Below are 27,537 nucleotides of genomic sequence, written 5' to 3'. Positions count from 1 at the left end.
TTATTGTCCTCTATTACTCATTTTATTAGCTACTAAAATAAATACGCCTTTCTCCACCAAGTGCTCCCAAGATCTAAAGGAGGATTGTGTCTTCAGTCCGCAGCACAATCTGCATGGAAGTACAATCAGACATAAACTCAGTGATCTCAACACAAATCTAAAAAAGTGCTGGAAGGATTGAGCTGGAGACTGATGAAACAACAACTGAGCGCTTTGGCCACACTCACTAACAGTGAAAAATGTGATTGAGATAAAATAATTTCTTGGCAACTATTCAGCGTGGGGATGGATCTATTATGCTTTGTGTGTCTGCCAGTGGCGCAGGAATAACTGCATGTAGAGAGGGAAGAATACATTCTGATAAATATCCTGGTTAGGGTAAAACACAGATCTAAAACATACCTAAAAATAAATCATTGGCTACAGAAACTAATTAAAGAGTACGATTTTGCAAAGTTTTGTAGATAACCTGGGCTCAAAACGTGCTGGAGCTAATTGCCTGCTTCTGAACTAGCAGCACTATATAAGTATAATCCAAATTCAAATTTTCTGGTGGTAATAATAATTGTATTATTACAATACATTTAATAGAAAAGTATCCCGAAGATCTTAAAATAATTCCTCACTATGTCTAAAGTAGTTACCTTGTGCTCATTTTAGCCCCCCCCGGATTTCTAAAATAGTTCCGCCCATCACTCAGGCGCATCTGGTTTTGAGTGGCTCGAGCGGCAGCAGTGTGCGTGACCAAACCTCCCAGCGCGAGCCACAGCAAGAACAAACACCGCAACACCTGTGTCGAAGGTGGACTTGACAGTTGTTCTGCTGTGTCGCGTGAAGCTGGAGCGCGCAGCCCGGAACCCGCAACCCCTCCGCTGGACCGGACCGGAGCAGCCAGCCCTCTGGACCGATGTCCTGGCCGAAATGTCCCGACACATCTACATACGGAACAAGATCGGCGAGGGCATCCAAGCGCCCATCTTTCATGTGAGTTCACCGTTTCACTTAAAAAACAGTCATAAATAGTGAAAACTTTTGTTCCTAAATTGGTGTAAAATTGGAATTGTAAAGCAGAGAGGCACATGTGAAGTGTAGGTATTGAAATAATAAAGTATATATTATATATACATTATAAAACACCAACACGTTTGAGTAATAAATTGCACTGCTGAGGCACTGTTCTGTGTGTTATCTTCAGAGATAAATATGATGATTTATATCAAATTCTTTAATGTACAGTTGTTATAAATGTGCATTGTAAATAATATATGGCAGAGATAGTTTCATTACTAAGAGAGTCTTATTATTAATGTTCACAGACGTTTGATTTAGTCTATATTTGTCCTTCAGTTGGAACATATTAGCTGAAATACAATATATGATTCCACTTGATGTTTTAAAAGTAATACAATGTTGTACTATTAATCCTTTTATTAATATCTCAATCCAGCTGTTTTAAAGCCCACAGTGGGCTCAGTTGACGTCTTATTGAAATGTAACGCTGTTAGGTGGTTTCTGTGAGGATTTAAATGATATTTATGTGTGTATAATGTGTTAAAACCCGTATAAAGGTTCTGTATATAAAGTAGGGAATGTTAGATAACTGATACATCATTTTTCCTCAGTTTGATTGATCATAGGAGGCTGCAGGTGGATATTAATAGCAGGGTATTCATAGACATAGCCAACTTTATCCTTCATATCTCTTCTTGTCTTTTTTTGCTGTTGGCTTGAATTAAGAGGCACAAAAGAGAGATGGTGACCTAGATTACTGGCCCGTTTTTATGAATTCAGGGAAGTAGGTTTACTCTTTAACAAGTGACATTGTCATTAACTCTGGAGACTCCAACATAAATGGGGCAAATCGCTGGCAGATAATTAATTTTGCTCCCTGGAGATTAACTCTGCGGGTTATATTTGGACTTTTGGAAGAGGAAAAGAAAGAAAGAGAGAGAAAGTCAGGAGGTAAAAGTAAGTGGGCAAGGCAAACACATAAAAGCATCCAGTATAATCCACATTTGGTCGTGTTACATGTGTTTTCTGTGTGCTGTGGCCTTTGAAATTACACGTGTAAGATCTTGTTGTTTTTTTTCCATTCAGGTGAATCGAGGGACTTATTCCAGGAGGAGCCGACTCAAGAGGTCCGATGGCAGCACCACCTCCACCAGTTTCATCCTCAGACAGGTACCGAAGAGCAAAGACAGGCTCAGATAGACTCAGTCACTCATAGTTAACCTTTTGTGCAAATTGTTTACGGTTAAAGGCACCCTGTGGAGTTTGGGGCCACTTGTGTCGCTGTGCAGCACTGTTTAGAAGCTGTGGACAGCCCCCAACAACCTAGTCCATATCTGAGACTGGTGCTTTGCTCAAGGGCAACGGCAGGATTACTCCTGATACCTAACACAAGCTGCCTCTCCATGTTAATCATGCATAAGATTATACTTTTCATTCATTTGGATGTAAGGAGTGTAAAGATGGAATAAATAAGTTAATTGTCAACAAACATATTTAAATATATTGATTAAATATTGAAGTTGCCAGCGCTATGAAGCGCTATAATAAAACATATAGGTCGGGTGCACATGGTGCAATTTACTTCACTTTAGTAGTATAGAAATGTCCCTCATGATTTGATTCTAAAGTGGAGATAAACTGCCATTTTTGAACACATGGACCCACTGTATACATTCATCAGACCTCCTTGTATCACCAGAACCAGGTTCAATGTATTTCTCTGCTCTCTCTCTCTCTCTCTCTCTCTCTCTCTCTCTCTCTCTCTCTCTCTCGAGCATAAATAAGCTGAGTGAGGATGAGCTTTAACAGAGGAATGGAGGATGCTGCTCCCCTCTTTTACTCCCCCATCCCCCTCCCCCGATCCCCGCTACCTCCCCGCACAAAAAAAAATAAAAAATCAAGGAGAGCGCTCATCCAAGCTGAGTGGACAGCCAGCCAGCCAATCAGCTCCTTGCACATTAGCTCTGTCATCAGGCTTGGATATTGAGGAAGGATCCACTGCTCTGCTGCTACCGCCGCCGCCGCCGCTGCTGCCGCCGCCTCTGCTGCTCGTTGTATATATGTATATGTGTGTGTCCGTGTAGGTGTGTGTGTGTGTGCGCGTGTGTGTGTGTGTGTGTGTGTGGACGCCTGATGAAATTAAATGCCAGGATTGGGCTGCCTCCAGGGAGAGCCTCTCCATCCTATAATGTGAGCCAGCCAGCAGCACTGTGAGATCAGGGAGAAGCTGCATCCATCAAGCAACGGGCCTCCGGTGGACCAGGCGTGATCCAACGGGAGGGGAGATTTAAAAAAAAACAATATTCTTCTCTGCTGTGGAGAGAAGGGATTGTCGTCATCCCCCCCCATCCATCCTTTTTTTCTTCTTCTCCGTGGTGCCCCCTCCTTCCTCCTTCGCCTCCACTCTCATTTTTCCCCCCTCATTCTTCTAGAGGCGCTCGTTGGAATATCAAACCTCCATGTATGACAATTTGTACCTGCATGGATTTGAAGACTCGGAGGCGGTGAGTGCTTGGATGTGTGAATCTGCTTTTGCGCTCTCTTGCTGTGTGTTTATTGATGAAAGTAGCTCAGCTGTGCACACACACACACACACATAAGAGGCCTTTGATGGGTTAGCCAACGGTACAGTGTAGCGTGATCGTGGGCTATGCTTGGCTGGAAGGGGGTTGGGTGGGTGGGTGGGTGTTGGTGGTGTGTGTGAAGGGGGGGTGCACATTAGGCAGATGGCTACAGTTATGTATGTATGTCTCCATATCTGTGTGCTTTATGTGCCGTATATGTGGCTGATATAAGCCTATAAGCCTGTAAGAACAGACGTCAGGAGACCACCAGAGCCAGGAGGAGCCATTTAGTGCTCATCACACTCTGTACCTCTCAGAGATGGACCGAGCAGTGATTCACAGAGGAAGATGGGAAGATGTTAATCACCTACTTCTCCCCTGAGGCCCGTTACATGGTCGTATCAAATGATACATTTTTATTTGTCAAGTTTCTGCATTTATCACTTGAAAAAAAATAGAATGTAATAGAGTATTTTTTCATCTGACGCTGCGACTGCGTGATGTATAGGCTCTGCCGAGCCTCGGAGGAACATGCATCGTGATGTCATTAAGTGGATTGTGATGTTGATGAGTCACATGCTGAAGCTACTCCATTGGATAGTAGCTCGGATGTCACAATGCGACCTCAGAGCTTCCACACAGAGGCACGAAATGACGTGTTAGTGTTGAATTGAAGGGTTTATACGAAGAAGAAAAAAATACATTAACTATTGGAGGGTAATTGGAACACTTTATTTGTGCGCGTGTGTATTTTTAATATCGCAAAGAGGAATCTGTTGTTCATGAATTACGTTTGTGACTGTGAAATTAGTAGTCCAGCAGCAGAGTTACATTTCCACGAATTTGGTGGCTCTGCGAGAGGCGGATTATAAAAAGACTGGTCGCAATAGAAGCAGCAGAGGCCAAGATGTCCTCACTTTTATTCTCTAGTGTGGGTTAAACCATAAAAAACATTGGATCCTACAATTCCCACAATGCAACTTAAGTATGATTTTCCATTAGATCCTTCCTGCCTGGCAAATACCAACATCTTTCTCTGCCTTTTGTTCAAAATGAATCTCGAGTTTAGATAACCCTGATGACATCACGATGACATCATCGGGGCTTATTTTCTTGGAGTTCACAAAGCTCCTCCAGAATACAAGCAGTACTTCTCAGTAGACTGATCTTGATGTGTGAAATTGGTGGAATGTCCCTTTAATAAACACATCAGTCCAACAGAAGCATTTTCACTCTTTCTAGTTTGTGATTGGATGCACACGATGAAGAGGAGTGTGCTGAAGTCAGACCTTGCTGCTGCTAGCTTGTAAGAAAAGTGCTGAGCTGTGATGACTAGATTGATTGATCTCCTTGAGACTAATGGTCTTCCTTAATTGAATCATCATCAGTGGCTGATTGTTTAGACTAACACAGCAGAAGGGAGCACTTGGTCCAGTCATGTCCCAGCGAAAAAAGAAAAAGTTGCATTACTGGAATTCTCGCTGAGTGGCAGGATGAACTACTGCAAGTCGAGCACGTCTCAATGCTCTAAAGTGATGACACAGAAATCCCTAACAGTGTACAAGAAAATGGAAAGAAAGGAGACGAAAGAAAAATCTAAACAAGACACAAAATACTATTTTTCATATCTGTGGGGGCCACTCTTACCTCTCTTATTGGCCAAAATGTTGTACGGTTAATACATAGATATGTAATTGAATGATAAAAGCATCATCATTTTACAGATTGTGTCTATTCCTGCTGCTATAATATTGCTCATGCTTGACATGTTCTGGTTTTTCAAGTTACATGATCAATCTCGACTACAGTTTGTCATTATTCGACATTCATTTAGTTTGGAAAAAAAGGCCTTCAAAGTATCTTTCAAGTAAGCTAAACTTATTCCAAATATATCAACATATTGACTTTGTTAAAGCAACAGCAACATTAAGAATCCAACTTTCTTTGCATTGAAAGCTATTAATTGTGTTGAAGCCATGTTAAAACAATTATTCAAAAGTCAGATAGTGAGATACTGAATATGTTTCATGTAGTGTGGCATAACTCTGCTTTATTATTTTGCAATTTAAAATTACATCTCCTAGTTGTGACTTAATATCTTATTAATTTGACTTGCTTTCTTTTGGAATTTGGATATTCTGCACTGTGTGTGTGTGTCAGCGTCACGATTGCATGAAAGAACAATTAGACATCCAGGACTCTAAAAGATGCAGAATCCGCTCCGTCTCTTTTCCGGGAGCAGCGATCCAAGTCGTCACTATCCAGAATTGTCTGGATGTGTGAGATTGGCTGCGTGTGGTCAAACAAACTGCTGACAGCACAGGAACGGGGGGAAATTCCACTTTGTCTGAGATGCTGCTGGCAGTCGGTTCTTTTCCACATCATCCATTTCACCTGTTCTGCATTCAGAGCGCAGAGACACCCACAACTTACGACAGCCATTTGTCCCATAAAGAAGCTTTTTTCTTAAGTGGACCTCATTGTGCTGTGCAGGTCCAGGATTAAGCTGCAGTACATCCTTCTTTTATAACCTAAGAGCTTGTGTGCTTTTGTCTTTTCAGACAGACACTTAAAGTCAGAAAAGGTGTGGACACAACGACCTTAAGTCCTCGATTTTGGAACAGTGTCTCGCTGAATCGACCCTATTAGGAGCAGAGTTCCAGCTACATAGTTCCAGTAACCCGCTGTGTGGTTACTGTTTGCAGGGCTCAGCGGATTCATATACTAGCAGACCATCAGACTCAGATGTCTCTCTGGAGGAGGAGCGGGAGGTGCAGGCCCAGGTCCAGAGCCAGAGCCAGAGCCAGAGCCAGAGCCCAAGCCAGAGCCAGAGCCAGAGCCAAGGACCGGGACAGAGCCGCCAGGAGAGGGAGCAGCAGGCCACCACTCAACTGGAGAGAGCCAAGGTGGCCAACCTGGGACACTTAGCCAAACCATTCTGCCGCCAGTTCATGTTTTTGCAGGAAATATGAATGAGAACTGGCTGATAGATATCCTAAGTAGGTGCATATGTGTATTCTTTGTCACTCACTGTGTGTTTCCGTCCACCAGACTAAACCTGTGGCGTTTGCCGTGAGGACCAACGTCAGCTACTGTGGCGCTCTGGATGAGGATGTTCCAGTACCAGCCACGGCCATCTCCTTTGACGCCAAGGATTTCCTCCACATAAAAGAGGTACATGTGTACATTTTTAATTAAATACAACACCCGCTGTTATACTGCTATGTGAATATGTTTTATTTGATGATAGATTTCATTTAAAAGATTTCCTGTTATGCTTTTGTTCCTCCTCATTTTCACGTCGTGGTGTTTCAGAAGTTCAACAACGACTGGTGGATCGGCCGGTTAGTGAAAGAGGGCTGTGAGATCGGCTTCATCCCCAGCCCTCTGAAGCTCGAGAACATCCGCCTCCAGCAGGAGCAAAAGAGAGGACGTGTCCAAGGGTAAGTAACAGAGCAGCACACCCGTCTGCCTGTTTGTCCCTTAAACTAGCATTATTACAGTTAATGTGCACACGAAAAATGAGTATGAGAGGTAATCAGTGTGCATTTATTTAAAAAAAGTAATTAGGAACGTGGTACAAAACTTAAGATATGTAATGATTTTGATAATTTGATAATTTCCTAAATGCTTTGCATACATTCTGATGCAGATCAAACACTGCGGAGGCTAACTGAGGTAGCCCTTTGTGAGGTCTGCTGCCTTCCACAGATGTTGGAAAGTCTGAAATTCAAAAAATAGATAAATGGAAAAGCCCCTCAGGATCAAATTTGGAGTTACAGATGAAAAAGTAAAACAGTAAATGCAAGACTGCTTGTCATTTTGACATCGGATTTCCTTGTTTATTTCTCTTCAACATTTATTTATAGGCTTATTATCCCCACTGTTGCACAGAGATGTGTTTTACTCAATTCTGCACTATTTCTACTGACCTAATTAATCATGTTAAGCGACTTTCAGTATGTTTTTTTTTGGTCAGCTGTGAATTTTTTTACCGCATGCTGCTCACATTTCCTCATTCCTGTGAAAAAGCCAAAAACCCAGGTCTCATGAATACACATGGACCATGCAGGACACTCCTTAATTACATACTTACAGCCTTCATATGTTGAAGTCGGTATCACCTTGAATATAACTGTACTTTTATGGCCCGTGGACTGCTGACATCAGTGGATTTGCTGCATGTGTTGACAACATTACAATTTGTGATGCCAAGTTTCAATATTTTGTTACTGTCTCTTCTGCAGTAAATGATCTGTTTAAGCCTTTTTCTCTTTTTGACTTTTTCCACATTGTGCTTCTGTCTTTCTTTATCCCCTCTTGTCTTTTCCAGTAAGTCTGGGGGGAACTCTTCTTCCAGTGTAGAGGATGAGGTTTCTGCCTCTATCCGACCCCTCATATCCTCGGCAGGTGAGGACGTCGGACAGGGGGAGAGGGCTGTTAATAGCCAGCTTAGAGCCAAGCATCCTGCAGGGCACCAACGTAGAGACAATAAGACTCTAAACCCTTCCCATGTCCCTGCATAGAGCATAAGTTCACTGCGTAGAGTTGTTGGTACATTTTCCCATGATCCTCCTCTTCCTCCAGTTGAGGACTGCAGGCGTTCTGAGACTGGGGCTAACCACAGTGTGAACCCATCGACAAGACTATGAACCCCCCCTGCACTCATGTGACTTTGTGAATATAACCTTAGGACAATGGAAATACTCTTTACATGTTAATCCTGCCGGTTATCCTTGTTAGGTTTCCTTTGTTAAGAATTATGATGAATTATCATGTGACGCCTCCTCTAGCAGCAGCTACTGACGACAGTCTTCTCTCCCCTCCTACAGGAAAGCAGAAACAGAAAGTGGTAAGTTGGTGACGTTTGTGATATTAGTACTTTTGATCAGGTTTTGGGGAAAGCGGTACAATTAGTTTCATACATTCATCATATAAGATGGTGTTTTTGGTGTTTTTCAGCCAAAGTTTTCCCTGAATGTCGCACTATTCCTTTAATACATAACAAAAATCTTATGTATTAAAGGAATAGTGCGACATTCAGGGAAATTCACTCATTCACTTTCTCGCCAAGAGTGAGCGGGGAAGATCGATACCACTCTCATTTCTGTACGCCAGGTTACAGCCAGCGTCTTGTTAGCGTAGCTTAGCATAAAGACTGGAAATGTAGGGGAAACATCTGGCCTGGTTCAGACTTCGAGTTGGAGGACAGAGGTGGTGCTGTGACAGAACGAGGGACATACTGAGAGACTAAAATGATGCGTCCTGAGAATGGTGCTAGAAGAACAAAAAAAACTTCTAACATTGAGATTTAATTTACAATATCATTTGCTACACACCGCGACGTTGCAGTGCATTTAACACATCTGATTGTAATCCAAGGTCAGCTGACTCAGCAGTCCATTACAGCTGCCTGCTCTGAGTACTTCAAGTTATTTTGGTCCATTGTCTGTTGTTTTTTTTGGATGAATCTACCGCTGCTGATTAAAAATGTGTTTGTGTTAACAGACGGAGCACATCCCCCCGTACGACGTGGTTCCCTCTATGAGGCCTGTGGTGCTGGTGGGACCCTCGCTCAAGGGCTATGAGGTGAGCTGCCAATCAGAAAATCTAAAATATCCTTTTACTTATGTCACTGATTTCGGGGCCTTTGTTCAAACACTAAATATAGCGATGATTCAGCGCCACTGAATGACACCCACAAAGCAGAGATTAGTAAATGTGATGTTTAGCAGCGCGAAAAAGGACAAGATTACTGAACGGAGATGAGTCCTGTACGTCTTTCCATGAGTCCCCCAAAATAGCTCGCTGTTGGTGAAGTTAATTGTGAGTGTGTCAGCGCCCACGTAACATCCAGATTGCAGCCAGACTAACGAGGAGACTAAGAGGTTATGTTGGAAATATGTTGTGCGATTGGCAGATTTGGGCTTTTAACTGTCTCAGTGCTCCTACTTCTGTTGATAAATGTGTTGTTTACAAGGAATGCACAGAATATCAACAACACTATTCAGTACTATCATTTCGGTGGTGTACACAGATGATGAGGGGGAATACATGAGCTATTAATCCTCGTAGATAAACTGATGCACACAGGTTAGATTTCGGATTTTTAAACTTGGAAAACGATCCAGATGTGGACTGTGGAAGAGGGGCGTCAACTAAATATCAAAGCAGTCAATTTGTGGCCTGTAAAACTAGAACATTCAGCATTTTTTACTCCTATTAACCTCTTTTTTTCAATATTGTTCTGGCCAAGATATGCAGCAAAAACAACACATTAACAAAAAGACAGAAATAATAAGCCACAAACATAAAATGTAGATATAAAATCATGAATCACATTTCTAATAAAGTCGTGTAAAAGATTTCATCCTCAAAACAATAACTACTTTCTTTCTATGCAGGTTACGGACATGATGCAGAAAGCTCTGTTCGACTTCCTCAAGCACAGGTTTGATGGCAGGTAAGACAAATGTGACAGTTAATCGTCTCACCGCTGCATTTTAGCAAGTTTAAATGACATTTACGTCGTCTAATTTGTCGTCTAAGCTCACATATCCTGTCAGACTTGAATAAGATCATCTTAGCGGTCGAGTAAATTCCATTTTTCGGTTAAAAAAATGTTTATTTATCTCACAATTTGACAGGATATCTATCACACGAGTCACGGCAGATATATCATTAGCCAAGAGGTCTGTTCTCAACAACCCCAGTAAGAGGGCCATCATCGAGAGATCCAACACTCGCTCCAGCTTAGGTAAGAAAACTGTCCCACTGTGCTCAGTTTATTTTCACTTTATTGGCACATTTGTAGAATCTTAAAAATGTTTCCTGGAACTAATTCAACCAACGTTGCTAACATTTTTTTTTTTTTTAATGATATGCCAAGAAAGCTGAAAGTATTTCTATAATAAGTAGCGAATCAGTGGGCGAGTTATTTCCATTGTTTACATCGAACTGTGCAAATGTCTGAGTTTGTATTGTGTATTTGTCTCATCAGCCGAGGTGCAAAGTGAAATCGAGAGGATCTTTGAGTTGGCCCGCTCCCTGCAGCTGGTGGTGCTGGACGCTGACACCATCAACCACCCGGCCCAGCTCCTCAAGACCTCCCTGGCCCCCATAATTGTTCACGTTAAAGTCTCCTCGCCAAAGGTACTGAGTGTGGGGAGGACATAGCCAGACATGATCGGATCAGTTTGACTCTCTGTGACAAGCTCAGTGGCAGGTTTACCTGAAATTGATTACTAAATGAACAGCTGGTTTTATTTAGGACCAATCAGCCTAATTGTAATGTCAAGCCTGGCCTAAGTAAAGCTTGGCATTAGAGATATAAACATGTGATATAATCTCCACAGCTACTGTCCTACAGAGTCATTCAGTTGGTGGAGACAAACAACAAGAACACCTAGTCGTGTTAAAGGTAACGGTCTCCATGTCAGGTTGATATTTACCCTCCACTGGTGTAGCAGCTCAGCACAAACACAATGTTCCCTGCAAAGCCAGCATGAAATACTGTTCTTCAAAGCCACAGACTAACACGGAGGCTCAAGTAATCTGCACCAAGGCATCTTTGCATGGCGGAGTTTCGTCTGCTGCACTTCCTCCCTAAACACCGGGACTACAGCAATGACCAGACAAACCTGACTTTCTGCACTCACAACAACATCCTCCGTAGTGTAATGTGTCACTTAGAAAAATGTCTCTCATCAGTACTAGAATCCGTTCACTTTGCCCTGGTCACGTGATGATGGGAGTGCTGAGCGACCTGAAACGAGTGCAGTCGAAGCTGCGGTTCTTTTTGGTTCAGTGTAACTGGAGCGTCGTGTACCTTCCCGTCCTGTCATGCAGGTCCTGCAGAGGCTAGTCAAGTCCAGAGGGAAGTCCCAGAGCAAACACCTGAATGTCCAGCTTGTGGCAGCTGACAAATTGGCCCAGTGTCCCCCAGTAAGTGGATTCTTATGTACTGGCTTATCATGGCTTGTTGGCCTCCTACTTCTTCTGTGTCTTATGTTAAAAAACGTAAATAACTGGAAAGTATTTTTCTGACAAATGCCTGCCAGACATATTTGTCATAAAACCAGGTTTTAATGGGATGCTCCTATATTCACAGTTTTCCTTTTTCTTCCTTTTAAATCATTATTTATTGATTGTAAAACATAATTCACCGGTAGCTTCATACCTGCCTTCCTGCCTCTGACCATCTGCTGCTAACAGGAAATGTTTGACATCATCCTGGACGAGAACCAGCTGGAGGACGCCTGTGAGCATCTCGCCGAATACCTCGAGGCCTACTGGAAGGCAACCCATACCTCGATGGCGACGCCCCTGAACCCCCTGCTGGGACGCAACCTGGGCCCCACCACCCTCACCCCCTACCCCACCAGCATCACTGGACTGCAGGTACACGATCCACTTGTCCCAGGGCCCCTTATGAGGATGTTGTTGGTGTTGTTTTCATTTGCTATTTATCTGTAGAGCTGTCTGCACTGTGTGAGGAGATGATAAAGGTAAGAGAGAAACCCAGGATCACAGTTTTTCAATGCAATACATACGAAGGACACTTTGCTTTGCTATGATTTCTAGTGTTGCCGGTTTGCCTCAAAATGAGCAATACTACAGTATGTTTAATTAAATGATTTGTTGGCCTGAATTAGTGGAAAAGAATGATGTCAAGAGGCATGAACCTTTTTTTTCCTAGAAGTCCTTTGCATTGATCTCTAGTCCGTTCTTTTTCTCTTAAGTTCTGTTGTCTCCAGCCTCACTGGTGTCCTTTGTCTGTTCACGTGATTAGCAGAGCCAAAGAATACGACAGAGCAACCACACGGGAGACCACTCCACCCCGAATGAACGGCGCAACCTGATGACATCAGACGAAAACTACCACAATGAGCGGGCGCACAAGGGACGCAACCGCATGTCTTCTGGCTCACAGCATAGCCGAGAGCAGCAGGACCCCTACCAGGACTACCAGGACCCCTATCAGGATGCATACAAGCCACATCGCAATCGCAGTTCACCGGGCAGCTACAGCCATGACTCCCGGCACCGGCTCTGAGCCCACTTCCGTCACCGCCGGGGCCCAAACGGCCCAGATTCCAAAATAAACGCTGCAACAGAGCCAAGACGGTCCCAAATTGTACCTTTTTGTTTCGGTTTGCGTTAATTAGTTTTGTCTACCTGGCTATTTTTCTCTTTAAAAGTCCAACAGAATCACGTTCAGGTGTTTGTTTTTAATCAAGCTGCCAGGGCGACCTCCGTCAATCAACAGCGCGAGTAGTCAAGAGGTTCAGGACGCCGACGTTAACCAATGCTGTAGAATGAATTCCTTTAGTCCACGTCACTGGGACCTTCTGGGATTGTACTAACACGAAGCTCAGCAGATCGTTGCTCGCCGCCTGTGTCGGCAAGCTCATTACGGATAGTGGTCAGATGGCGATGGTGTGTGTGGGCCGCTAAGTGCCCCGGGACATCGCACCAGCTCGGAGGGAGGTCCGCCGCACACAGACTGCTGACCCAGACCCTGGGCCATGTATAAATCCTCTCACCATTTAGCTTACTGCATGCTGTTAGACGATCAACCTCCGCATCCACTTCATTGATATTTTGTACCTAGGATTCTGGATTCTCTTATAATGTGGTGTAGATATACGGAGGTCCAATTTTTCTAAATCTGACTGTGTGGAAAGGTGTCGGTGGTGGTGGGCTCGCGGGGGGCAGGGGGGGGGTGCACAGACGATATCTGACTGGTGCTTCACATTCCCAAAACTATTTTGCTATTTGAAAGTCACTTTGAGCAAGGCCAGCTTTTCTGTAGCATAGCTTTAGGATTTCATTTGGGTGAAGACCCTCACCGTCATAAGCAGACTCTGGTGGTGCTGGGATCAGATCTCAGGCAACGCTGTAGGAGAAGGCAATAACAGCTAGCACTTAGAGAGCTAGAGATGGCAATAGCTGTGACAGTCAGATAGGATAGTGAAAGACAATAGCAAAATACTACTTGAGATGCCGTTTGATGTTGTTGAGATGTGGACCAGCGTGGAAACCGATGCCGTTTGGGATGTTCTCTCAGAATAAGAGTTTCTTTCGTTTGATAGACCGAAAATAGCTTCTGCTGCTCAAACTACAGGTCGTTTTTTCATTTGTTAGCATTGAAATCAGAGTCGTGTAACGTTAAAAACAAAGGTACAGATGGTGGTTAAGCCATGCGATCGGTTCATAGCCATTGAAGTTCCTCCCTGTGGTTTTTAGGGGATTAAAGCGTTCGAAAAAATGTGACACGGCAGGATCGGTTGCATCGTGTTCATTCTCTGTGTAGCTGGCATGTTGTCCTGACTGCAGAGCATGTTCCCTCCAAACGTAAAATAGAAGCCTACTGTAAGCAAGTTGATGTTTGTAGAAGTATAGGGCGCATCTCCAAGAAAACAAAAGAAAGAAAAGAAAAAGATGGTCCAAATTACAGAAAGATGATATCTCTGGATCCCTGCGGTTTGTAACTAAATGCACTGAAACAGCTCAACACAGGAAAGTTCAAGTTTTGATTCATATCATTCTGAAAGCTATAAAGGGTTTCAGTGGAGTGCATGACTCGGACGTAGAGTCGCCATGATGTGAAGAGTTCTGAGTGAACTGAAACAAACCGTCCTCTGGACGAAGGTTCCCTAACGAGAGTAAAGCTGACCCTCGTGGCACTCTGTATGGAAGCAGAGAGCTGCTGTGCTTGCTAAATAGTTTTTAAGACTTGTTGTCATTGTCATAATACACTGTACATATCTAATTACTTTAAGATATCAAGTTTTGATAAAGACTGGATGATTTCATCTCCAGATGAGCGGTTCGAGCCTCAAAACGGGCTTTAAATGAACACATTTGGCTGAAGAGAGCATTACATTGAAACGCGCACTTGCTTTTTTTTGTCTTTTAATCGCAAAGGTCTTCCGTACTTCGTCGTCCCTCTTCACCTTTTTTGAGAGTAAGCAACATGTGTTTATTGAAATAATTAGATAGTTAAGTTGTTATCTTAGCGGGACAAAAATATAGTAATTACGAAAGCCACAAGAACACAAGTTATCTCGAGAGTCATGTGGAGACAAATGAATGATGGGGCTTTGTTCTTTTTGGGGATGCTCATGGGTTCTGATTTTTAAAAGGGAGTTCCTCCTGGAGAGATGAAAACTGAGTTAAGTGTGTGATCTGATATTCTGGCCTCAACAAAAGCACACTGCTCTCTGATATCAGAATGGTACAGAAACACAGACCGTAGTTTTCTTCGGCATGTTGTAGTGAAATGTTGAAGCTGCTCTTCTGTCTTGAGATCTATACAGAGTGTTATCTAAATAGTTCACATTTGAATAACTAGGGCTGCTAGCAGGGCTTTAGACTTCTGATCATCTGTTATTCAGGAGGAGCTTCTTCTTCTACTGTCAGTGTCAGTCCTATAGAGGAGAGATATCTGACCGCCCACAAACATTTTACAGCCTGACACAGTTTTAAGGGACCTCATTTCCCAGGTCTAATTCGAGCAACTTTCACAGGAGAACATGGAAGAACCTTTTTACACCCTAACAACAACCTAAAAGTACATTAAATACTAAGTCAGCTTATTTCCCCGTGAGGCAAAGCAGCTCTTAATTTATTGATTTAAATGCAAAATAAAGTGTACGGTCTTTCTCTGATAGATCACTTTGTATAGATCTGGATGAAAGGGGTGAGAACGTGTAGAGCACAAAAGAATAAGCAAAAAATCAAAAGTGTTTTTTTGAGGAACTAGCCCCACAATGTGATTCTGGTATAAGCGCACAGATTATTACACATATACACAGTACATACATGAGAATCGGTTGATTTCTTTGCCGTACAGTTTGTTCGTGGACTGAAACTGACTGCAAAAAGTGTGTAGTGTAAGCAAGCGCTTGTGTCTCACTCTGCCCCGTAGCGTAAATCCCACTGGTTGATTGAACAGGGAGCCATTTTCCATTCAAACTCAAACCAACCGATATCTCAAGGCAACCACAAAACACAGAATTCATAGGGAGGATTTTGTTTGGTAAAGTGTAAAACAAAAGAGACAAAAATAATCAAAAGAACAAATATTTAGTCCAGTAGAAAAGTAATAGACGAATATATGCTGGTGATTATTTTTATAACATGTACATACTGTCTTTGAGAGATGCTGTTTGCTGTATACATGTGCTGGAATGAGACGACGGCGGCCCATGTGGGACACTTGGAACAACAGCAAGGTCCAGTATACAAAGTTTCAGTGATGTGCAATACAAAAACGGCATGCTGTTTTAAAATGAGGAACTTCATGTACTGTACTATGCAACCGCAAACTGTGTACATCGCTTCATGCTGTGGCTTTCTCCAACCCACCCTTCTCCAAGCAGCTTCATCTGGACTTTTAAGGGGTTTTTGTGTTTCATGTTTTGTTTTTTTTCTCTGTGGAAGATGAAAACCTAAGTGGCTAATGCGGTATTGCATGCATAATATACCATTCTGATTTATAAAAAGGAATTAAAGAAAAATACATGAAATTGGAGTTGATTGTGTTTAAGGCAAAGCTACAAGTGACTTAAAACATTTCTTTTTCAAAATAAAAGAGTCGTTCTAAAGTTGTCTATAGTATTAATGTTGTTTTGTTGATGTTTTTTGTAATAAATGGACATACATTTGGGGGCCACCACTATGAAACTCACCAAACTCCAAACCTGCGTGAAGCCTGACACCTAGTGTTCAAAAGCAGGTACTTCTAACTACTACAGGTTTACAGTTGGGCAAATTCGCACCATTAAAGGTATGCCGAATTCATTATGAGCAGTTTATGTTTGCAATGTACCCTGAACTGAATTAAATGAATACTGAAGAACACTTTAAAATAGCATGATCCTGAGGCAAGTTCCGTCTTTTTTCAACAGAACCACTGAAACACCGATATCGAGCTGAATGATGAGTAATAAATAATACATTTTTTCATGACGGGACCCTGGTGTGGCGATGACGCCCAAAAAGTGACACGCCCCCCACCCCCCACCCCGTGCGTCATCCCGCCGTGGCGCTACTTTACGCACTTCGACGAGCTGACCCGATGACGCATGGGTCGCGTTTACTCCGGTTCTTTACGAAGCTGCTGCAAAAAGACGTTTTTGGGACGAAATGTAAAAGCACTGAAGGAGAGCGAGAGTGGAGGAAAAAAACATGAAGTCTGAGGTGAGTTATGAGGTTTGTCAGAGGCTGAACGGACACACAAACAAACAAACACACACATGCTTGCTGCAGCCATTGGAGGTAATCAACGCCACCTGTGTGTCTGTCTTTCAACATCTAGTATTGTAAACCTATTCTCTTCAGGTTAGTCTTTGTCGTTTTATTAATGAACATTGTGCAATTGTCTACTTTCCAGTGTTAAGACTAACTATACATATAACTGTAAAAGTGTAATATTAATGTACGGCTCTCACTTTGGCTGTCAGGTGTGGTTCATGTTAAGACAGGAGCTTTTATTTGTCACACACTTGTAGATAAGCGGCCTCAATGGATGACATCTGGGGAGAAGACCTGATAGAGACCAACTGCAGGAACATCTGAGCTGAAGCTCTGAGGTATGATATTCTTATTATTATCTATCTTGCATTAAAACTGATACAGAAAGTCTGTTATTGGAGCAGGAAAAGTTCGTAAATGTTGGTGTTTTCTCTTCTCTGTTTTTGGTCCAGACTGCTGAATGAACAAAGAGACTTGAAGCTTCTGGAGGAGACGAGAACTGCAGCGCTTGGAACAAACATTTGGTAAATATCAAGTCAATTAGTAGTAGTTGGTTTAGTAGTCATAAAAATGTAAAATAAAAAGTCATTAAAAATGTCATATTATTGTATAAAAATCATGTTTTGGTGTCATGGAAATTTCTAATTAAAAAGTCCTATTATAGTATAGTATGCATTCAATTAAATTAAATAGTATGTCATTAAAAAAATCATTAAAATGTGTTATGCTACAAATAAGTTCCTAGTTTAGTGTCATGAAATGTCTTAAAGTCATAATAAACTATGCCATAAAGTGATACATATATTGTCATTAAAATGTCATAATATGAAAAAATCTTAATAAAGTCATTATAAAGTCAGTGTTCCATGAATAACGTCATAAATAAATGTCGTTATAGTATACCATTAAAAGATCCAGAATATTGTGTCGTACTAAAATTACATATGACATAAAAAACACTATAGCGTCATAAAATGTTATAATATAGTGTCGTAAAAAAGGTTGGTATCCTAAAAATAAATTTATAAACAATGTCATACTAAAGTATTCAATAAAAAAACAATAATGTAGTGCCATAAAAAAGTTCATAAAATATGTCATAGTATAGTATGTTATAATAATAATGTTCTGGTGTCATAGCAAAATGTATTAAACAGTCAAAGTATAATATTCCCCAAAAATTATATAGTAGGTAGTATTATATGCTATAAATAAATTCATAATTTAGTGTCAGAAAATGTATCATAAATTTATTGTAAACTATGCCATAAAGTATTTAAAAGAGTACTTTAAAAAATGTAATAATATAGCATCGTAACAATTTCATTAAAAAGTCTAGTAGGTCATAAAAAATGTCATAACAATGTCAAATATATGCATATGAATAAATTCATTAAAAATGTCATAGTATAGTATGCCATAAATATATTCATAAAATAAGTCTAAGTATGATATGTCATAAAATAATCAAGAAGTGTCATAACAACTCCATACAAAGATCACAATATAGTTTAAAAAGTCATAGTATAGTCGGACACAGGAATGTCAAATACAAGCCATTAAAGATGTCGTATAGTATGCTATAAATAAATACAACAATAAATCATTTGGTGAAGAATTTCTCAAAGTATACGATGCCATAAAATATGAAAAATATAGGGTTTCAATAAAAGGTCATAATATAGTATGTCATAAAAAGTAATGATTTAGTATGTCATAAATAAAGTAAAAAAAATGATTGTATAGTATGTCATAAAAACATCTAGATATGATATCTAATGTAATAGTAAAAAATAATAATGTAGTTTTGCATACATATTTTCTAAAAATATATATTTTTAAATCATAGTATGTCAAAAGTTTTAGTTTAGTGTTCTATAAAAGAGGCATAAAAAATGTCACGTTTCAAATCAAATTTCATAGTAATGTCATACAAATACCATAGTATAGCATGCAATACAAATATTGATAAAATATCATTCAAAATATCCTAAAAAATGATGTCATGTCAAAGTATAGTATGTAAAAATGTCATAGTTTAATATATCATCAAACATATTAGTGTAGTTTGTTATAAAAAGTCATAAAATGTAGTTTTCATTCATTTTGAATTTTCATTCATTTTGAATTTTCATTCAAAGTATTTTAAAAGTCACAGTATAGTTTGTCATAAAAATGTACTAATAAAGTTTGCACTCATGAAAACGTTGATAACATTGTTGTATTTATTGTTGCAGTAGTAATAATAATACATGTATGTGATGCATTTTCTAACGTTGTCCTTCTCTTCTTGTCTCCTCAGATGAGTGCAGACTTTCCAGACCAGACCTGAGGACGACGGGGTTTCTTCAGACCCACGTCTTCTTCTGCTGCTGTGCGGTTACTCTGAGATCTGAAATAGAGAGTGGGGGGTGGATCAAATTTTGAAAATTTGCTGTGCAGCTAAATTTTTAATAAAACCATTTCCATAACCCTCTCCATTCATTATTCTGAAAACCCGGGAGGAGACGGACGTCTCGACCCCCGGGGTAGTGGACATTGATGTCCTCACATAGGTGAGGAGCGAACCCGGGTCAGCGCGATCCAAACCGGGAACTGTGTAACCGCACCATCACGTCACTCACGCTTTGACCTCTTCTCTTGGTCTATTTGACTTCTTTCTTTGGCTGTTGGACCTCAAAAGTCACTGCACCACATAAGGATTGAACCCACAACCTCCTGTCTTCTGAGCAGTCATCTATCACCTCGAGCTATCTGATCTGACACTCATGTCTGGTTCATTGCATATTTGTCTCCTCTGTTTTGACTGGTTGACCTTAAGATGTAACGCATTACTGAAGGTACAAACTCATAACCTCCAGTCACTCATAACCCAGCCTCACTTATGTCAAGTCGTACATCTTCATAGAGTATTTAACTTCCTCATCTTGGGTGTTGGACCTTAAAATTCACCACGCCACGGGATGGAGCCCACAACCTCCAGAGACTCCTGATCAGTCCTCTATCACCCTGAGCCATCGGATCTGACACGCTGAGCTGCTGCAGCGTCACACATCCTGCTGCTAAAATAAACCATCACTCTTCTCTATAAAGCTCCTTCAGTTTTGTTGTTAGTGTTTCAAATGTGTGGAGGAAACAGACTGGACCTTCCTGAAACACAGTTAGGGTTTCAGCCTTTCACCTCATGTTGTCACGCATCACTTGTGTCAGCACTTTCACTCAAAAATCACTGCACCTCACAAGGAGCGAGCTCATGAACTCAGGTCTTCTGAGCAGTCTGCTAACTGACTGAGCTATTTGGTCACACCGCCTTCACTCAGCTCTTAAACACAGAAAACCTCTGGAACAAAACTAACATTTAAGCTCCTTTACAACAATGAGAGATTGTTCTGCACATTTACAAATAAAACACCAGATCACATTATGAATCATCTTCAGCTCTGGTGTCTCTAATCGGTGGTGGAAACAGACCGGACCTTCTTGGACCACTCGGATTTGATCCCTTCTCCTACAGGGTGCCACGCGTCACTCACTGTCAGCTGCTTATCTCGGTGAGCTATCCCTGAAGCTCGAGGCCCGCCCATCTGTTCTGGGATTTGTTCTTCACACTGCTGCTGTTATCTTCTGAAAATCACATTCCCAGCCCGCGAGTCGAGAACCGAGCAACATGTGAAAACCAGGAATCCAAACCGCTTGACCATCTATGACGCTTTTAACCCTAACCCTAACCCTAACCCTAACCTATACTAAGTACACAATGTAAAATATGCAAAAATGTAAAGAAACACAAGGTTTGATAAGATACAACATTATATACACAGTTAGTAAGAATTATTTAATGAATAATTTAGAATAAATATTTAAAAATAATTATTTAGATATTAATATTGGATGTTTACGACATACTATACTGTAAGTTTAGTAAACTTACTATAGTTTACTTCGTATAGGTTAGGGTTAATATCCTAATGTATCCTTAATATATATAATATTAATATCTAAATAATTATTTTATAATATAATATTTTATAATATTATAATATTTCTTTTAATATTTATTCTAAATTATTTATTAAATAATTCTTACTAACTGTGTATATAATGTTGTATTTTATCAAACCTTGTGTTTCTTTGTATTTTTACATGTTTTACATTGTGTACTTCGCATAGGTTAGGGTTAGGGTTCAAAGCGTCATAGATGTTCAAGCGGTTTGGATTCCTGGTTTTTCATACGGCCCGGTTCTCGACTCGCGGGCTGGGAATGTGATTTTCAGAAGATAACAGCAGCAGTGTGAAGAACAAATCCCAGAACAGATGGGCGGGCCTCGAGCTTCAGGGATAGCTCACCGAGATAAGCAGCTGACAGTGAGTGACGTGTGGCACCCTGAGGAGAAGGGATCAAATCTTCACTCAGCTCTTAAACACAGAAAACCTCTGGAACAAAACTAACATTTAAGCTACTTTACAACAATGAGAGATTGTTCTGCACATTTACAAATAAAACACCATATCACATTATGAATCATCTTCAGCTCTGGTGTCTCTAATCGGTGGTGGAAACAGACTGGACCTTCCTGGACCAGAGATGGATTTGACCCCTTCTCGTCAGGGTGCCACACGTCACCCACTGTCAGCTGCTTATCTCGGTGAGCTATCCCTGAAGCTCGAGGCCCGCCCATCTGTTCTGGGATTTGTTCTTCACACTGCTGCTGTTATCTTCTGAAAATCACATTTCCAGCCCGCGAGTCAAGAACCGAGCAACACGTGAAAACCAGGAATCCAACCCGCTTGACCATCTATGACGCTTTTAACCCTAACCCTAACCCTAACCTATACTAAGTAAACTATAGTAAGTTTACTAAACTTACAGTATAGTATGTCGTAAACATCCAATATTAATATCTAAATAATTATTTTTAAATATTTATTCTAAATTATTCATTTAATAATTCTTACTAACTGTGTATATAATGTTGTATCTTATCAAACCTTGTGTTTCTTTGTATTTTTACATGTTTTACATTGTGTACTTCGTATAGGTTAGGGTTAGGGTTAGGGTTCAAAGCGTCATAGATGGTCAAGCGGTTTGGATTCCTGGTTTTCACATGTTGCTCGGTTTTCGACTCGCGGGCTGGGAATGTGATTTTCAGAAGATAACAGCAGCAGTGTGAAGAACAAATCCCAGAACAGATGGGTGGGCCTCGAGCTTCAGGGATAGCTCACCGAGATAAGCAGCTGACAGTGAGGGACGCGTGGCACCCTGTAGGAGAAGGGATCAAATCCATCTCTGGTCCGGTCTGTTTCCACCACCGATTAGAGACACCAGAGCTGAAGATGATTCATAATGTGATCTGGTGTTTTATTTGTAAATGTGCAGAACAATCTCTCATTGTTGTAAAGGAGCTTAAATGTTAGTTTTGTTCCAGAGGTTTTCTGTGTTTAAGAGCTGAGTGAAGGCGGTGTGACCAAATAGCTCAGTCAGTTAGCAGACTGCTCAGAAGACCTGAGTTCATGAGCTCGCTCCTTGTGAGGCACAGTGATTTTTGAGTGAAAGTGCTGACACAAGTGATGCGTGACAACATGAGGTGAAAGGATGAAACCCTAACTGTGTTTCAGGAAGGTCCAGTCTGTTTCCTCCACACATTTGAAACACTAACAACAAAACTGAAGGAGCTTTATAGAGAAGAGTGATGGTTTATTTTAGCAGCAGGATGTGTGACGCTGCAGCAGCTCAGCGTGTCAGATCCGATGGCTCAGGGTGATAGAGGACTGATCAGGAGTCTGGAGGTTGTGGGCTCCATCCCGTGGCGTGGTGAATTTTAAGGTCCAACACCCAAGATGAGGAAGTTAAATACTCTATGAAGATGTACGACTTGACATAAGTGAGGCTGGGTTATGAGTGACTGGAGGTTATGAGTTTGTACCTTCAGTAATGCGTTACATCTTAAGGTCAACCAGTCAAAACAGAGGAGACAAATATGCATGAACCAGACCTGAGTGTCAGATCAGATAGCTTGAGGTGATAGATGACTGCTCAGAAGACAGGAGGTTGTGGGTTCAATCCTTATGTGGTGCAGTGACTTTTGAGGTCCAACAGCCAAAGGAAGAAGTCAAATATAGCAAAAGAAGAGGTCAAAGCGTGAGTGACGTGATGGTGAGGTTACACAGTTCCCGGTTTGGATCGCGCTGACCCGGGTTCGCTCCTCACCTATGTGAGGACATCAATGTCCACTACCCCGGGGGTCGAGATGTCCGTCTCCTCCCGGGTTTTCAGAGAAATGAACGGAGAGGGTTATGGAAATGGTTTTATTAAAAATTTAGCTGCACAGCAAATTTTCAAAATTTGATCCACCCCCCACTCTCTATTTTAGATCTCAGAGTAACCGCACAGCGGCAGAAGAAGACCCACGTCTTCTTCTGCCGCTGTGCAGTGAAGAGAAGAAACCCCGTCGTCCTCAGGTCTGGTCTGGAAAGTCTGCACTCATCTGAGGAGACAAGAAGAGAAGGACAACGTTAGACAATGCATCACATACATGTATTATTATTACTACTGCAACAATAAATACAACAATGTTATCAACATTTTCATGAGTGCAAACTTTATTAGTACATTTTTATGATAAACTATACTGTGACTTTTAAAATACTTTGAATGAAAACTACATTTTATGACTTTTTATAACAAACTACACTAATATTTCTGATGATATATTAAACTATGACATTTTTACATACTATACTTTGACATGACATAAGTTTAGGATATTTTATTAATATTTGTATTGCATGCTATACTATGGTATTACTATGAAATTTGATTTGAAACGTGACATTTTTATGCCTCTTTTATAGAACACTAAACTTAAACTTTTGGCATACTATGATTTAAAAATATATATTTTTAGAAAATATGTATGCAAAACTACATTATTAGTTTTTACTATTACATTAGATACCATATCTAGATGTTTTTATGACATACTATACTATAATATTTGTTTGACTTTTTAATGACATACTATACAATCATTTTTTTTACTTTATTCATGACTTTTTTATGGTATAGTGTAAAAGAAAAGCAGAGTAAATAATACATTAGATATAATAATATATGTTATGATGTAAAGCATTTAGAGGTGTACATGTGCTTACAGAACATTACAAACTCCATGTACAAAACATACCTAATTACTGTTTAATGTGATGTAACATCCACCATGAACACAAACACATGCAACTATGTCAACAAACACAGAGTGTAATACCTCTGAGATCCAATTATAGCTTCTCACCCACCATTGTATGTTATTTATAATTATTTTTTATTAAACTAAATCATGGGTTTTTTATGGCTAACTATACTATGATGTATTTTTGACATTTTTTGGTATTCTATATTTTGAAATATTGATAGTATTTCATGATATAATATCTTATTCATTCGGTAATATTATCTTTATGATGTGACTTTTTTATGATTTTTCATGGTATATTATACTATGACCATTTATTTTATGACACTATGATATGAAGTCTTTTATGGCATACTTTAGTATCATATCTTTATGAATATATTTATAGCATACAATACTATGTTTTATTACTTTTTTCATGGCATACTATATTGTGACATTTGTTATGACTTGATGATACTATTACTTTTTGTGATACTATATTGTGTCTTCTTTATGATATCTTTATAGAATATTATATACTGTAACATTTTTCCATTACTTTTTTTATTACACTGTATTATGAATATATTTAAGGCATACTACAACAAACTACAACAACAACAACAACAACAACAACAACAAGTACTACTACTAGTTGATTTGATAATTACCAAATGTTTCTTCATGCACCAGTTGTGGTGTCCTGCAGGCTCTTCTTGGTCATTCAGCCTTCTGGACAGAAAACAGGGAATTTAACACCTTTACAAAATATATGAAGTCTCTTCTGCTCCAACGACAGACTCTGATTCAACATTATTAAATATACTTTTTATGACACACTTTTAAAACTTTTCACGTTTTATTTCATGACTTTTTACGACTGACATTTTTAAAAGACATATTTCATGACATACTGACTTCTTTGATTTGTTTAATTAAAGTTTGATGACATCCTATGCTATGATGTTTTTATGAACAATATGACACTATACTATGACATCATGTGCTTTAATGACTATACTTTTTTATGACATACTATGATTTTTTAAGAGTTTATATGACTTTTTATAACATACTATATGATGACTTTATGACATACACTGTGTCTTTGTATGACATACTATACTATGAATTATTAATGAAAGTTTTTATGGCATACAACATGTTTAATGACATTATTTTGAATTTATTTTATGACATACTATATTATGACATTTTAATGGGATTTTGTAGGCATATCATAGTATTTTTGTTACATTTGTTATGACATATTTTATGGCATATTTTTATTTTTTTTATTTCTTTAAGCCGTACTATACTATGGCATTTTTCTGACACTATATCTTGATTCAAGGCATAATATACATATTTGAATGTCTTTATCGCATACTAAAACATGACTTCTTTTATATACATTACGGTACGTTACACAGCTAGCTAGCATGCTACAAGTGTTAGCCAAATATGCAGTTGTACTTCCCACTTAATTAACCCTGTAAAGAAGTAAAAAATAAAGATGTATTCATTCACTAATCCGTTATATTTTCCCTAACACCATACAGTACATTATCAGACAGCAACACAGTCCACCTCTGTCTTTTTTCTTTCCTCATGATGTTATTAGAGCTTGTGTTTACGTTAGCATACGTTAAGCTAATGCTAGCTAACTTAGCAATGGACTCAGCGACATGTGTTCGTATTTGTTTGTTGTTGTTATTGTGGCCGTTCAGCCCCTGATTGACATGGTAACTCACAAGTAACGTCCGCACGAGTCTCCCGTTTCCTCCGGTCCTCCATTTGCCAATTGTTAATCACAATTAAGCGACAAACGAGAAGTAACCAATCGGGTCGTTGTCAGCCATCTTGGATTCGTCTACTGGTCAGTTCGTCAACCTGAGCGAAGTCGAGCCTCGGCGAAGTCGCTCCTCGGCGAGAACCAGCACAGGACGGGGGTCCTGGGGAGTCATTCATTGCCACATTATTGTCCGATCATCTAAGATCTATTAACATGTCCCTCGCCATTCATTTTGATAGTGATACTCATGGCTGTGGTTGTGTACGGTCCAATTTCTGTCAGAATCACATGCATATTGTGTTTCCATGTCCACACCTCATTCACATCTGCAAGGTACTTAATCACTTACTGGACTGCCCAATGATTGAGATAAATGTTATAAAATAGATTAGATTAGATTAAGTAGATGTCCCCATATGCCTGTCCATTTCCTGAAGCCACTGTCTACGTAATCATAATAGTGTGCATGCTAGTCAGTATGTGTTTTGCAAAAAACATACATTTCTCTGTTGCTGTTTCACCACAAGTGGCCCTTGGTGTTCCTGAGTATACAGGTGATGGGGCTGTAGCTGCTGGCCCTCGAGTCCACCGCATGGAGCTGCACTGTAACCCAGTTAACAAAAAGGTCGTCAGCAAATTAAATGCATGATTATAATATTAGAGCTGCAACTAATACTTATTTTCATTGTGTTGTCTCTAAAACTGAAAACCCAACTGAGAGGGAGATCTGACCACTACAGCACCGAGCCTCTCTGACAGCTTAATAACGACTCTAAAACTCTAAAACTAACATTTAATGCAACACTTGAGCGAACAGAACATTCAGCTTCACTGCAGGTTCTGAACAGCAAAATAGCCACGTCGTGCTGCAAGCTTCTCACTCAATCACTAATCCGCTTGTTTCGGAAGATTTAACAGGAAGAAAAGTAGAGTAAAGTAAATAATACATTAGATATAATAATATATGTTATGATGTAAAGCATTTAGATGTGTCCATGTGCTTACAGAACATTACAAACTCCATGTACAAAACTGCAAAACAAGATTCCTCAAATATTTCTTTCAGTATCTCAATCGTCTTGTTGCTTCAACAAATGTGTCTTTCTAATCAAATTTGAGGAAACAACTCTAATCTATAAAACAGGGTCAAAATTGAACAAATTGTTTTTGGCGTTATCTATAATTGGTAAATCATAATTATTTTTTTGTCGATTACCTAATAATGTGCTAATGTGATGAAAAATCTACCACAAACACATGCAACTATGTCAACAAACACAGAGTGTAATACCTCTGAGATCCAATTATAGCTTCTCACCCAGCAGCAAAAACAAGCACTGATTAGTGTCCGAGAGAGGCGCCTCATTAGCAGAGCTCGCCTCCTTCACAATGACTCTTTAAAGTGACACATCTAAACCACAGAGGCACCAGGCCAATCTGAGGTGTTAAAAAAACAAACGGTAGGAATGAAAACAAGTCAAGTAGACTCTGTTCATGTCTCGAAAAGTTTTGAAACTCAGAGCAGTCGTCCATTCTCCATTCATGCCAGTGATAAATAAACTTTTATGGCAGTTCACTTGGCTTTAGACTGAAATCTAACTGTAGAAAACTCTGTTTAAACGTTGTTGGTTGAACATTAAACTGGCAAAAGTGAGCTGGATGGGATGTGTCACCTAAAAGATGGACTGTGATAATTAGGACAGAATTACATACAGAACTAAATGTGTATAAT

The 27,537-nt window shown here is 40.0% G+C and overlaps 2 protein-coding genes and 1 long non-coding RNA gene across 14 annotated transcripts in view; 2 read left to right on the top strand and 1 right to left on the bottom strand.

The window, feature by feature from the left end:
• Positions 1-921: 921 nt before the first annotated feature.
• Positions 922-12,630, top strand: LOC142952587 (voltage-dependent L-type calcium channel subunit beta-4-like). 6 transcript variants are annotated; one of them, XM_076094389.1, is made up of 15 exons: positions 922-984; positions 2,098-2,181; positions 6,281-6,346; positions 6,431-6,481; positions 6,627-6,749; positions 6,891-7,018; positions 7,909-7,985; positions 8,408-8,427; positions 9,084-9,164; positions 9,980-10,038; positions 10,223-10,332; positions 10,576-10,727; positions 11,424-11,519; positions 11,790-11,975; positions 12,370-12,630. In XM_076094389.1, exons 1-15 carry the CDS (start codon positions 922-924, stop codon positions 12,628-12,630), a joined length of 1,557 nt encoding a protein of 518 aa, XP_075950504.1. The 6 variants fall into 6 exon arrangements, with proteins under 6 accessions (XP_075950504.1, XP_075950503.1, XP_075950502.1 ...); XM_076094388.1 differs by having other exon boundaries at positions 6,281-6,358; positions 6,440-6,481; XM_076094387.1 differs by having other exon boundaries at positions 6,281-6,481.
• A 4,016-nt stretch (positions 12,631-16,646) lies between these two features.
• On the top strand, positions 16,647-19,306 carry LOC142952953 (uncharacterized). The gene is made up of 4 exons (XR_012954745.1): positions 16,647-16,781; positions 17,093-17,173; positions 17,288-17,359; positions 19,138-19,306. It is a non-coding gene; the product is annotated as an uncharacterized LOC142952953 (long non-coding RNA).
• Positions 19,307-23,127: 3,821 nt separating this feature from the next.
• The window catches only part of LOC142952599 (uncharacterized), a 76,302-nt gene continuing 71,892 nt past the window's right edge, over positions 23,128-27,537 (bottom strand). For all 7 annotated transcript variants that reach the window (XR_012954690.1, XR_012954687.1, XR_012954688.1 and 4 more), the window contains 4 exons: positions 26,306-26,408; positions 25,765-25,965; positions 24,682-24,742; positions 23,128-23,320 (listed from right to left, as the gene is read on the bottom strand). The gene's annotated coding sequence lies outside the window, so the exon portion shown is untranslated. The remainder of the gene's footprint in view (positions 23,321-24,681; positions 24,743-25,764; positions 25,966-26,305; positions 26,409-27,537) is intronic.

Source organism: Anarhichas minor, unplaced genomic scaffold (genome assembly GCF_050575085.1).
Source record: "Anarhichas minor isolate MPS153535 unplaced genomic scaffold, ASM5057508v1 ptg000018l, whole genome shotgun sequence".
NCBI classification, from domain to species: Eukaryota; Metazoa; Chordata; class Actinopteri; order Perciformes; family Anarhichadidae; genus Anarhichas; species Anarhichas minor.
This window is presented reverse-complemented; position numbering and strand designations above follow the sequence as displayed.

What these genes read in the sequence shown, in the direction of transcription:
- LOC142952587 (XM_076094387.1), top strand. Translation starts at nt 922, where the DNA reads ATGTCCCGACACATCTACATACGGAACAAGATCGGCGAGGGCATCCAA. An exon ending in ACCCCTCATATCCTCGGCAG is followed by an intron (nt 7,986 to 8,407) that starts GTGAGGACGTCG and finishes CCCCTCCTACAG; the next exon opens with GAAAGCAGAAACAGAAAGTG. An exon ending in CAACACTCGCTCCAGCTTAG is followed by an intron (nt 10,333 to 10,575) that starts GTAAGAAAACTG and finishes TTGTCTCATCAG; the next exon opens with CCGAGGTGCAAAGTGAAATC.